This window comes from Gobius niger (assembly GCF_951799975.1).
Source record: "Gobius niger genome assembly, chromosome: 9".
Taxonomy (NCBI): Eukaryota; Metazoa; Chordata; class Actinopteri; order Gobiiformes; family Gobiidae; genus Gobius; species Gobius niger.
This window is the reverse complement of record NC_136860.1, coordinates 791,966-805,910: the sequence shown is the minus strand read 5'-3', so window position 1 is coordinate 805,910 and position 13,945 is coordinate 791,966. Positions and strand designations below refer to the sequence as shown.

Genomic DNA, 13,945 nt, shown 5'->3' with positions numbered 1-13,945 from the left:
GAGCCTCACTGGAGCCTCACTGGAGCCCCACTGGAGCCTCACTGGAGCCTCACTGGAGCCTCACTGGAGCCTCACTGGAGCCCCACTGGAGCCCCACTGGAGCCTCACTGGAGCCCCACTGGAGCCTCACTGGAGCCTCACTGGAGCCTCACTGGAGCCCCACTGGAGCCCCACTGGAGCCTCACTGGAGCCCCACTGGAGCCTCACTGGAGCCCCACTGGAGCCCCACTGGAGCCTCACTGGAGCCTCACTGGAGCCTCACTGGAGCCTCACTGGAGCCTCACTGGAGCCTCACTGGAGCCTCACTGGAGCCCCACTGGAGCCTCACTGGAGCCCCACTGGAGCCCCACTGGAGCCTCACTGGAGCCCCACTGGAGCCCCACTGGAGCCTCACTGGAGCCTCACTGGAGCCTCACTGGAGCCTCACTGGAGCCTCACTGGAGCCTCACTGGAGCCTCACTGGAGCCTCACTGGGTCCCGTTACACCATAACAGTCTGGCATAAAGAAAATCAGTGTCAAAAGCAGGTACTGAAAAGAAATATAAATCACTTTTGCTTCCGGAGGTATCAGCTTTTATCGTTGATATTGTAAAACAAATATCGGCCCGATATATCGGTGTGAATCCAGCTTTAAGGAGGCCTAGAATGAAGGAATAAATATGAATCTGTTTGGTGTTTGTCAGATGACGCTGCACTAAACCTCCGCTCAGGAAGACGCTGTTTCTGTCAGACCTCAAACATGATGGAAACTCTCAAACCGCGCAGCTCTGAGGAAGCTCTGAGGACGCTCTGAGGAAGCTCTGAGGAAGCTCTGAGGACGCTCTGAGGAAGCTCTGAGGAAGCTCTGAGGAAGCTCTGAGGAAGCTCTGAGGAAGCTCTGAGGAAGCTCTGAGGAGGCTCTGAGGACGCTCTGAGGACGCTCTGAGGAAGCTCTGAGGAAGCTCTGAGGACGCTCTGAGGAAGCTCTGAGGAAGCTCTGAGGAAGCTCTGAGGAAGCTCTGAGGAAGCTCTGAGGAAGCTCTGAGGACGCTCTGAGGACGCTCTGAGGAGGCTCTGAGGAAGCTCTGAGGAGGCTCTGAGGAAGCTCTGGAGGCGTTCGGTGAAAGTGTGTCGTGTCGTGAAGGACCCAGAAGGTCGTGATCGTTTGTGTTCATGTAATTCCATACTAAAGTGTTATTTATCGAGTGTAAAGGTCGGCAGGAGCTGACCAGGGTCCTGAAGGATCTGTCAACCTCTGCTTTATTTGAGGAGAAACTGGTTTTATATCGAGTAACTGCACAAAGTTTTCAGACGGCGGCGTCGGGAAAACAAAGGCCTGAACAAGGCTGGAAGAAACAACGGTGTTTTATTGTTTTCAACCGTTGAAACGTCACACATGCCTTTCATTTTCCTTCAGCTACGTCATGTATCATCAATAATAATGAGTCTTAAGTCGAGACGCTGCAGGTGGAAGTGAAAAAACACTCTCACTTTACAATGTTTTTGAACCAGAACTTTCTCCAGGAAGTAAGAAACATTTAGAACAGTTTGTAAAAGTTTGTAAAATGTCCTCTAACACTTTCACAAATACTGACATGTTTGGTATCCATGTGTAGCAGGAAAGGCTTTGACCGAGATGACGCTGTAATCCTAATATGGTCATTTCCTGTGTGGGAGACAGCAGCGGCTAAAGAACATACACAGGGGCATAAACTTTAAAACACATTTGAAGGTTTTTCCACACTGCAGCGTCTCACTTTAACCCTGTTCTTTTTATTTATTTACAAAAAGTCTGTTCCGTCTTTTCCTCATATTCAGTCCGTCCTTTCAAACCGTTTTTATTTATTCTGTTCCTTTTCGTGTTGTATAAAAAAGTCCCAGTATTTGCTCTGACTCTGCGCTGTCTCTTTGTCTCTCAAACCTCGGCTCGCACTGTTACTGCAGCACAAGCGCCCCCTGGAGGCCGCTCTGCCCCTCCCTCTGAAGGAAGTCTGCACTTACGGGGCACAGATGAGGGGGTGATGATGGGGGGATGATGGAGTGATGATGGAGTGATGATGGGGTGATGATGGGGGGATGATGGAGTGATGATGGGGGGATGATGGAGTGATGATGGAGTGATGATGGAGTGATGATGGAGTGATGATGGAGTGATGATGGGGTGATGATGGGGTGATGATGGGGGGATGATGGGGTGATGATGGGGGGATGATGGGGTGATGATGGGGTGATGATGGAGGGATGATGGGGTGATGATGGGGTGATGATGGGGGGATGATGGGGGGATGATGGAGTGATGATGGGGTGATGATGGGGGGATGATGGAGTGATGGTGGGGGGATGATGGGGGGATGATGGGGTGATGATGGGGGGATGATGGGGTGATGATGGAGTGATGATGGGGTGATGATGGGGGGATGATGGAGTGATGGTGGGGGGATGATGGGGGGATGATGGAGTGATGATGGGGGGATGATGGGGTGATGATGGGGTGATGATGGGGGGATGATGGGGGGATGATGGAGTGATGATGGGGGGATGATGGGGGATGATGGAGTGATGATGGGGTGATGATGGGGGGATGATGGGGGGATGATGGGGTGATGATGGGGGGATGATGGGGGGATGATGGAGTGATGATGGAGTGATGATGGGGGGATGATGGGGGATGATGGAGTGATGATGGAGTGATGATGGGGTGATGATGGGGTGATGATGGGGGGATGATGGGGTGATGATGGGGGGATGATGGGGTGATGATGGAGGGATGATGGGGTGATGATGGAGTGATGATGGAGTGATGATGGGGGGATGATGGGGTGATGATGGGGGGATGATGGGGTGATGATGGAGTGATGATGGAGTGATGATGGGGGGATGATGGGGTGATGATGGGGGGATGATGGGGTGATGATGGAGGGATGATGGGGTGATGATGGAGTGATGATGGAGTGATGATGGGGGGATGATGGGGTGATGATGGAGTGATGATGGAGTGATGATGGGGGGATGATGGGGTGATGATGGAGGGATGATGGGGTGATGATGGAGTGATGATGGAGTGATGATGGGGGGATGATGGGGTGATGATGGGGGGATGATGGGGTGATGATGGAGGGATGATGGGGTGATGATGGAGTGATGATGGAGTGATGATGGGGGGATGATGGGGTGATGATGGAGTGATGATGGGGGATGATGGGGTGATGATGGAGTGATGATGGGGGGATGATGGGGGGATGATGGGGTGATGATGGAGTGATGATGGGGGGATGATGGGGTGATGATGGAGTGATGATGGAGTGATGATGGGGGGATGATGGGGTGATGATGGGGGGATGATGGGGTGATGATGGGGGGATGATGGGGTGATGATGGGGTGATGATGGGGTGATGATGGGGTGATGATGGGGATGATGGAGTGATGATGGGGGGATGATGGAGTGATGATGGAGTGATGATGGAGTGATGATGGGGTGATGATGGGGTGATGATGGGGGGATGATGGGGGGATGATGGGGGGATGATGGAGTGATGATGGGGGGATGATGGGGTGATGATGGGGTGATGATGGGGTGATGATGGAGTGATGATGGAGTGATTATGGGGTGATGATGGGGTGATGATGGAGTGATTATGGGGGGATGATGGGGGATGATGGGGGGATGATGGAGTGATGATGGGGGGATGATGGAGTGATGATGGGGTGATGATGGGGGGATGATGGGGTGATGATGGGGTGATGATGGGGTGATGATGGAGTGATGATGGAGTGATTATGGGGGGATGATGGGGGATGATGGGGGGATGATGGAGGGATGATGGGGTGATGATGGGGTGATGATGGGGTGATGATGGAGTGATTATGGGGGGATGATGGGGGATGATGGGGGGATGATGGGGTGATGATGGGGGGATGATGGGGGGATGATGGAGTGATTATGGGGGGATGATGGGGGATGATGGGGGGATGATGGAGTGATGATGGAGTGATGATGGGGGGATGATGGGGGATGATGGGGGGATGATGGAGGGATGATGGGGTGATGATGGGGGATGATGGGGTGATGATGGGGTGATGATGGGGGGATGATGGAGTGATGATGGAGTGATGATGGGGTGATGATGGGGTGATGATGGAGTGATGATGGGGTGATGATGGGGTGATGATGGGGTGATGATGGGGGGATGATGGGGGGATGATGGGGTGATGATGGGGGGATGATGGAGTGATGATGGAGTGATGATGGAGTGATGATGGGGTGATGATGGGGGGATGATGGGGTGATGATGGGGGGATGATGGGGTGATGATGGGGGGATGATGGAGTGATGATGGGGTGATGATGGGGGGATGATGGGGGGATGATGGGGTGATGATGGGGGGATGATGGAGTGATGATGGAGTGATGATGGAGTGATGATGGGGTGATGATGGGGGGATGATGGGGGATGATGGGGGGATGATGGAGGGATGATGGGGTGATGATGGGGGATGATGGGGTGATGATGGGGTGATGATGGGGGGATGATGGAGTGATGATGGAGTGATGATGGGGTGATGATGGGGTGATGATGGAGTGATGATGGGGTGATGATGGGGTGATGATGGAGTGATGATGGAGTGATGATGGGGTGATGATGGGGGGATGATGGGGTGATGATGGGGGGATGATGGAGGGATGATGGGGGGATGATGGGGTGATGATGGGGGGATGATGGAGTGATGATGGGGGGATGATGGGGTGATGATGGGGGGATGATGGGGTGATGATGGGGGGATGATGGGGGGATGATGGGGTGATGATGGGGGGATGATGGAGTGATGATGGGGGGATGATGGGGTGATGATGGGGGGATGATGGAGGGATGATGGGGGGATGATGGGGGGATGATGGGGGGATGATGGAGTGATGATGGGGGGATGATGGGGGGATGATGGAGTGATGATGGGGGGATGATGGGGTGATGATGGGGGGATGATGGAGTGATGATGGGGGGATGATGGGGTGATGATGGGGGGATGATGGGGTGATGATGGGGGGATGATGGGGGGATGATGGGGGGATGATGGGGGGATGATGGAGTGATGATGGGGGGATGATGGGGTGATGATGGGGGGATGATGGAGGGATGATGGGGGGATGATGGGGGGATGATGGGGGGATGATGGAGTGATGATGGGGGGATGATGGGGGATGATGGAGTGATGATGGGGGGATGATGGAGGGATGATGGGGGGATGATGGAGTGATGATGGGGGATGATGGAGTGATGATGGGGTGATGATGGGGGATGATGGAGTGATGATGGGGGGATGATGGGGGGATGATGGGGGATGATGGGGTGATGATGGGGTGATGATGGAGGGATGATGGGGGATGATGGAGGGATGATGGGGGGATGATGGGGTGATGATGGAGGGATGATGGGGGATGATGGAGGGATGATGGGGGGATGATGGGGGGATGATGGAGTGATGATGGAGGGATGATGGGAATGTGATGAACAGCTTTCTGTGAAACGTCTGTGTCTTTGATACTTTTGTATTGAAATGTTTCCGACGATGTTTTTAAATTAATTTATTCCGTCTGCGCCTCGATCAGACCAGCGCTCACTTAGAGTCAGAGTCAGGTTTTTGTGACTGAAATGAGAAACGTCTACATTAAAACATGTTGAAGACTGATATTGCGCAGTCGAAGGGTGTGTCTCAGCGGCTCAGAGACTAGTTGGAGACTCGAGTTGGATTCCAAGGATCTTAAAGCTTACGACAAATCGTGTTTAGCACCACTGCTGCAGACTGCACACACATGGAGTCTCTGCACAGACTCTGCTGAAATCTAACCTGTTGGTTTTCACCGAGACCTGGAGACTCTCTTTATCTCCAGGGACGTCTCAGAGACATCTCCGTGACCAGCAGCGACTCAAGTCTCCAACTCGTCCCCAGGCCACTTAGGAAATGCAAGAACATTGAGCTAAAACAGCAGTACTTTCACATACTTTGCTGTAGAGCTGTTTCAATAAAGAGGATAAGGAATCAAAAATAAAGGATAAAAGCATTTAGAAAAGATCTGAGATGATACAATGGAGTTTAACTGAGCGCTGGTCTGAGCTCTCGGGGAAAAGGCTCCTCTTCTGTTCGAATAAACATGATTCAAACGGCTGAAGGTTCTCCTCTCGTTTATTACTTTATACTTTTGTTATGTAACCAACAACATGACACTGAGCGTCCTGTAGAAGATGCTGGTCATTTCTTTGCCGTTTCTGATGTTAATGTGTGGTTCTGGGATTGTTGCTCACCGTTCTCATGATCATTGTGACCCCACGGGATGAGATCTTGTGTGGAGCCCCAGATCGAGGGAGATTATCAGTGGTCTTGTATGTCTTCCATTTTCTGATAATCGCTCCCACAGTTGATTTTTTCACACCGAGCTGCTGCCTATTGTAGATTCACTCTTCCCAGTCTGGTGCAGGTCTACAATTCTTTTCCTGGTGTCCTTCCACAGCTCTTTGGTCTTGGCCATAGTGGAGTTTGGAGTCTGACTGTTTGAGGCTGTGGACAGGTGTCTTTTATACAGATAACCAGTTCAAACAGGTGCCATTAATACAGGTAACGAGTGGAGGACAGAAGAGCTTCTTAAAGAAGAAGTTACAGGTCTGTGAGAGCCAGAGATCTTCCTTGTTGGAAGTGACCAAATCCACCATAGTTAACAACAATCAGTAATGGTTCCCACCGGTCATGGAACTTCCATTTATAGAGAAGGTCAAGGTAATTCCGCGTTTTACCTGCCACTGTCTGAAATACGTGGAGAGCCTATATAGACCTATACAAACGGACAAAAATAAATTTAAATTTAACGTAGAAAAGACGTCAACAACGACCTAATTTGGACTAGAATTAGTCCTCATCCTGTCCTGGGAACGTTAATACTGCACGTCCAAAAGACGTTGAAAGAAAGACGTCATCTGGAGAAACAGTCTGCACCTTCAGGGGAACAAAACTGGACGTCCAAAAATAACCCAAAAAAGACGTTTCAACGTGTCTTTGGGTAGTTTTAAAGGAAGTATCTGCTGCAAAAGTTTACTGTATTTGAGTTAAGTTTGTATTTATTATTATGCAGGATATTATTATTATTATGAGACATTTTAAACCAATACAAGGGTGTAAATCACCGCGAAGTGATTTTGCTGTTGTTTTATTTTGGCGTTTGCCATAAGTTACGGTTAACTTCCTTCAGGGCTTTTATTTTGAAAGAAGTGTTTCCTGCTAATTGTTCCCGCGAGCTAACTTAACGGCAGCCAGAGTCCGAGGAGAAAGAAGTTACGACGGAGCGCAATAAAAATGCATTAAATGATGAGCTCTCGCTTTGTAGAGGAACAAGGTACGTTTGTAGTGATGTATAAGCACAGGTTTGAAATGTTTATGTTGTTAATTGACCATTTTAAGGCCAAAGCTGAGGTTAATTTGAGGTTACGATTGTAAGAGTATGTAAATTAGCTTACGCGCTGTGTTTTCGTGTGTCCCCAGCTCTTACGGTGAATTTGCGGGTTTACCGCCATTAAACCTCAACAAATCATCAGTCCAGACGTTTGCTGATGCCCACACAGGACACACAGAACAATGGCGCCCTCTAGTGTCAGCGTTTGGAAAAGAAAAAAATGTAAAAGTTTCACATTTATTTAGAGTTAGGCTAAAGTCTGTCACAAACACTCGCGATTTCGGGACTTTTCATTCGGTTTATTTGATTTTAAGTCGTCATTTCATGTCTGTCTGAACCCGGAAGTGATGAAGAACGGCTTTTATTTGGCGTTTTGAAGACGTGAACTGGAATAGAAACAGCATAAAACTGTTTAAAGGTAAAACGACACTGATACAAATACTTTTAGTACATTCACTCATGATAGAAGAGCTAAAGTAAGGAGGCTAGCGGTTAGCTTAACGGTCAACATGTAGCTAACGGAGTTTTTTACTGATAAAACTTTAGTACAATATAGATTTGTTGATGTAATATTGGATAATCATCTGTCTGTGTTGTTTATTTAGAAGTGGAGTTTATTCATTACAGTTTTGTAGAGTAAATAAGTGAAGTAGAAGAAGTTAATTCCACCGTGTTTGTGATATTGTGGTGTTAATGTAAAATCTGTTTTATTTTGGTGGTTCAGGTCAAAGAGGCTGATCCTCCAGAGGCCTGGACTGGGCTGAGCTCAACATTTACTGACAGGTGGAGACTTAAACCACAGACAATGATCTATAAGTGTCCAGAAACATACAGTATTAATATGTTTTAGGTTAAAGATGGAGAAGCTACGGTGAACCTCGGTCCTCGTCCCCTGAAGAATCCACAAACCGTAAGTGTTTAAACCATTTTATTAGATTATATGAATAAGCAAACTCAAAGTATCCACTGATATATCGATGTGTTATTGAAAATCAAACATGTACGAACCAGGTCGAAAGAGTCAGAGTCGCTAAAGCTTTGCTGTTTTACCAAAAGGTTCCAGAAACTCCCAGCATAAAATCAATAAATTAGCTTCTTGCTGCTATAAACGTATCAAAACCGAGCAAAAGTATTTACACAAAGGAACAGGTGACGTTAACAGTGCAATAGTACAAAAGTGCAATAATAAACAGCTTCAAAACCATCAGAGAAACTACATTCAAACGTCTGCTCTGGTCAAAGTGAACGGCTCGTATTTAATGGACACAGATGATTCACACCTTTATGAAACACGGACAGAAACAGAGCGGGTCATTTGAAAAGGTCAAAACGAGAGAGTCTTAAATCAGCTTCGAGGAAGAGGAAGTTCAGCTTTGGATGAACCGCTGTTATCTGTGAACGAGACGCAGAAACACAGGACAGTGAGACGATATCTGACAGACATTTACACTCAGGTTTATTATTATACTGTGATATTGCGTCAGTGTCAGAGTGTTAGTGTTAGTGCCTGATGTCGTCACAGCTCGTCTCTGTCTCACTGTACGACTGAAGACGAGTGTTCACCCGGCTTTATATCTGAAGCAAACGTTATGAAGGGCATCCCACACCCCTCACTGTGCAGCTGATACAGAGCTGGATAAGGACAGTGTTCAGGTTTACCTCCTGAGTTATTACGCTGATGTGTGAGGTACGTCCATGTGACTCTCCATCGTCTCCACAACTTTATGTTTGGATTTGAGCTGAACTGAACTAAAACTGAACTTTTACTCATGTTTAAGTTCTGTTCATTGGCCGATACTTTACAACCCAGTCGGTCAAAGTGTCAGATAAAATAAAAAGTCTGGCGAAACCTCAGGCCTAAACGTGGTCCTGACTGAAACACCGCGGCTCAGGACGAACACCTGCACAGATACAGCACTTACTGAACGTAGTGAGTCAAAGGGTCTCACTGAGTCTCACTGAGTCTCTGAGGGCTGAGGGTTCAGCGTCTGCATCACCTCAGGTTCACTCGACTCTACAAGAAAAAACACACAGAAACATAACTGTGTCATTACTGTAACAGGAGCGTCAGACACAGAAACATAACTGTCATTACTGTAACAGGAGCGTCAGACACAGAAACATAACTGTGTCATTACTGTAACAGGAGCGTCAGACACAGAAACATAACTGTCATTACTGTAACAGGAGCGTCAGACACAGAAACATAACTGTGTCATTACTGTAACAGGAGCGTCAGACACAGAAACATAACTGTGTCATTACTGTAACAGGAGCGTCAGACACAGAAACATAACTGTGTCATTACTGTAACAGGAGCGTCAGACACAGAAACATAACTGTGTCATTACTGTAACAGCAGCGTCAGACACAGAAACATAACTGTGTCATTACTGTAACAGGAGCGTCAGACACAGAAACATAACTGTGTCATTACTGTAACAGGAGCGTCAGACACAGAAACATAACTGTGTCATTACCGTAACAGGAGCGTCAGACACAGAAACATAACTGTGTCATTACTGTAACAGGAGCGTCAGACACAGAAACATAACTGTGTCATTACTGTAACAGGAGCGTCAGACACAGAAACATAACTGTGTCATTACTGTAACTGTTCCAGACTCTGACGGTGAGGCGTTACTTACGAGGACTGAGCTGTTTGGCTGGAAACGAAGCAGAGAAAGACTCAGTCAGTTTGTGTCACATTAAACTTCAGGCACATTTTAAATATCATTTTACCTTTGCATTTGCGATACACAAAGTATCCAATCAGGGAACAGACGACAGCGGCGAGAACACACGCCGCCACCACAAAGTACACAGTGTACTTCTTCTCTGTTAAAGACAAAACATAACCATTCAATGCGTTTATAAGATGTGGTCAAAGGCAGGCGAGTGGGTAAAAGATGAAACATGCACTGATTCTTAGCATTGGTGCTGTTTAAAGTATAGTATGTGGAGATAAAGCCACTTTCTATGTGAAATAAAGTTGACATTAGTTTGTATTTGACCTTTGACCCAGCGGCTGTGTGGGTGTTTAGCCTTTACGTTCCATCACAGGCCTCTAAGACGCTCCAGGACTAGATTTCAGGTTTGTTCTCAAAGAATGTTTACATAAAAGGATCCATCAGCAGTGAAAACCCTCAAAATCAACTGGTCCTGGAGCGTCTTCGAGGCCACAGGGATGGAAAGTAAAGGCGGCGTGTGAACCACCAAACAGGGTCACTGAAAGGTCAAATACGCACTAATATCAACTCTTTTTTACATAAAATATCTCACTGCGATTTCTCTGACAAGTTTTCAGATGTGATTGGATTAACCTGAGAGAAGAGTGAAATATGAACTGCTAAACTAACAGAAGAATGATGTGTTTGCAGAGCCTTAAACTACAGGATTAGCTGCTGTTATCCTCACAAAGAGCCCTTGAATGCAGCACATTTCCCTGTTTGCAGACGGACCTTCTATCACCTAAATAACTGCAGCTGTGGTTCCTCACCGTTGGTCCGGATCAGTCCAGGCTCCAGTTTGGTGACGAGGTCGTCTTTGACTCCGGACAGCTGGAACACACAGCTGTACCGTCCCCAGTCTCCGGGGGGGACCGAGGACAGGTCCAGGGACACGCTGCTCTGGAAGGTCCCGTCGTGGTTGGGCAGGATCTCCCCCCAGTCCCCCTGCAGATCCTCCCCGTCTTTAGCCCAGAACAGCACGGCTCTGTCGGGGTAGAAGCCTGAGGCGAAGCAGGTGACCGGGGACGAGGACGACTTCTGCAGGAGCCACACCTGGGGGAGCTCTGAGGGACAGGACAGGAGGTTCCAATATATCAGACAGTTATTTCCTAATCGATAGAAGCTCCATATGTCACAGAATCACTGAGGTCTTTCATCCCACAAACAAAGACACATGGAAACTTAAGAATCAGCAAAAGTTCAGTTTTTTTTTCTAATTGACTTTCATTTGATCCTTGTCTTGGTCCTGATTGTGATTTTTATTCAACTCTAACAGTCTCAAGTCTTTTTAAAAGCTGCCGCTCATTTACTGTTCACGACGGCCAGATTTCAAATGTCTGGTGAAAATCGTGGAAATAAACAGTAACAGCGATCCTCCCTTTAGAATGTGTTCAGTAATGTTCAGCAGGTTTAAAATGTGTGAATGAAAACGAATCACAAAGAGATAAGGACGTCACGGCTTTAGTGAAAACATGAAGTTTCTGCTACAGGTTTGAAAAGTCACATCAGAAGCTCTGAAGAACGTCTGATCCTGAGATTCTGTAAACATTCATAGTTTTATCGAACTGCTGTTTTTATTTAATTTAAATGCACTTTTGTGTGTCGTTTCCTTCAGAAGTGAGTTGTGATAATCCTCTCTGATGATGTTTAAGTGTAGAGATGTTTACCTGTCCTCCTCAGAGTCTTCTCTCCGTATCGCACATATCTCTTCAGAGCGTCAGCACAGATGTGGTCAAAGAAGGCTTTGAATCGAGCAGCTTCTCCATCCCTCTCCCACTTCTGTTTTGTGGGAAAGGCCTGTTGTTTTGGAGCGACCCAGGTCTGTGTCGTCCAGTCCAAAGCGATAAAGTCTTCACCGTCAAACGCAGTCAGATAATATCCTCTGATCTCACCGGTCTCATCGTCCCAGTCACAGCCCTGCATCCTCTGATCTAAATGTGAACCTGAACAGAGACTCAGAGTCACAGTCTGTCAAAGGCACGAGCTTCACATGGATCATTATCAGTTCATTTTTAACCCCGTGGTCTTTATTGGACAGAACAATAGCAGCGTGAAGAGTGAGGAGAGACATTCAGCAAAATTTCTGAGCACAGAGCTGCATAAGTGCTTTGATTAAACCCCTAGGCCATCACTTTATTTGTACATTTATTATTAACTGTTACATCATCATTATGTGTTTCCTTTAATCAAACTAAAACAGTGACTGTGGTTTATTCAGTTAAAGGTCAAAGTTCAGACTCACCTCCGGTCTCGTTCAGACGCTGCTTTACTGTTTCAATCCTGTCTTTTCCCACCTGCTCAGAATTCAAACAGACCTGAGTCTCTCTCTCCCAGTACTGAGGATCGTCCTCTGTCACTCTGTTCATCCAGTCCTGTTTAGGCACCGCTCTCTTCGTGTTACTGTCATAATGAATGATCACCAGGTCGTTCACTAAACCGACCGCCACGTACTGAGGGAAACCTGAGATCTGAGATGAAGATGTGTGGAAATTCCTCAAAGTGTGAATCACTGAAAGAAGAAGAGAAACAGATCAAAACTGTGCAATAAATACTGATGTTTTTTCATTAATAATAAAACATGTTCTGGAAATAAAATAATGAATCAGGGCTTGATCAATAAACAATAATGTAAATGGTTTATATGAACTCACAGATCCACCTTTATTATCCCTCATTATATTCCTCTGATAAAACATGACTTTTATTTCAGAGACTTCACTTTAATGTTTTTCTTCTCCACTGTTTCCAAAGCTCAAAATAATGAAGTTTCTCTTTGACACAAAGTTAAAATGGCGGACAGTCTGTTTCACCCGCGCACCTGGAATAATGTGCAGATGGAACACGAGTCAGAGGCTGTTGTCTTGTAAGGAGTAAACTCATATGTTTAAATGTTTCTTACTGTTTATGTTACAACCGTTTCACACGTGTGATGTATGTAAGAAATGTAGTTAAAGCTTAATAATCTCTAAACTTTGAGTAAAACAACAACAGCCAGATCAATATAAGAGAAAGTATTTGCAGGGACTAAACTGGACAGAACAAATGTAAATAAATATAAATATACTGACCTGATTCAGCTCCTTCTATCGTGACTCCCAACAGGAAAACAACAGCACAAATCTTCATGCTGCAAAATCCTTCAAACGTCTCAGAGAAATGAGAGACTCAGAGACAGAGTTCATATATACGACGCTTTACTTTCACTTTACATTTGGAGTTTACGTCACTTCAGCCAATCAGAATTGAGGAGGGCGGAAACGTCACGTGTTTCTGGGCAGACGTGAAACAAACACGTTCTTTCAAAAGGGAAGTGACTAAACCAGGAGTAAACATGGTGCGATGACTCGTTATTATGACTCGTAATGACTTTGTAACACTGTGTAAATGTAGTTTAGTTTATCTGTAAAACCTGTGAGTGAACTTTCCTCTCTGATTCCTGCTGATGAAGCTCGACATGAAGCGTAAATCCGTGTCAAAGCTCTGACAGCAGAAACATGGCTCTGTGGTTGAAATCAGTTTCTCTTTAAAGCGTCAGACTCAGAGACAAACTGAGACAAACTGAGACTCTGCTTTACTTTATCAGCATTTCTGTCCTAAAGAAAACATTACAGGAAGAGAAAACTGCATCGTCATCGTCATCCATCAGTGTTTAATACATAAAGCCTTTACTTTTATACCCACACGTCCACATAAACAACACAGAGCCAGAGAATTAAAGTAAAGTAATGCTGTTTTAGCTCAGATTCATCAGAACAATTTAAAACGGGTTCTTTCTGTGCATTTTTAATCACAAAGACTC

General features: G+C 46.4%; 1 protein-coding gene across 1 annotated transcript; it reads right to left on the bottom strand.

Moving 5' to 3' along the window:
- Nucleotides 1-8,604: 8,604 nt before the first annotated feature.
- LOC306967683 (class I histocompatibility antigen, F10 alpha chain-like) lies at nucleotides 8,605-13,307 on the bottom strand. The gene is made up of 8 exons (XM_079562789.1): nucleotides 13,215-13,307; nucleotides 12,389-12,655; nucleotides 11,814-12,089; nucleotides 10,917-11,210; nucleotides 10,160-10,255; nucleotides 10,066-10,083; nucleotides 9,340-9,431; nucleotides 8,605-8,809 (listed from the first exon to the last, which is right to left on the bottom strand). The coding sequence occupies exons 1-7, from the start codon at nucleotides 13,270-13,272 to the stop codon at nucleotides 9,373-9,375; spliced, it is 1,068 nt and encodes a 355-aa protein (XP_079418915.1). The 5' UTR covers nucleotides 13,273-13,307; the 3' UTR covers nucleotides 8,605-8,809; nucleotides 9,340-9,372.
- Nucleotides 13,308-13,945: the final 638 nt, after the last annotated feature.

Bases quoted from the DNA above. Each gene is read 5' to 3' on its own strand.
- LOC306967683 (XM_079562789.1), bottom strand. From the start codon at position 13,272: ATGAAGATTTGTGCTGTTGTTTTCCTGTTGGGAGTCACGATAGAAGGA. The intron at 12,656-13,214 runs GTCAGTATATTT...TTCTTCTTTCAG, and splicing joins GATAGAAGGAGCTGAATCAG to TGATTCACACTTTGAGGAAT. The intron at 12,090-12,388 runs GTGAGTCTGAAC...GTCTCTGTTCAG, and splicing joins GCGTCTGAACGAGACCGGAG to GTTCACATTTAGATCAGAGG.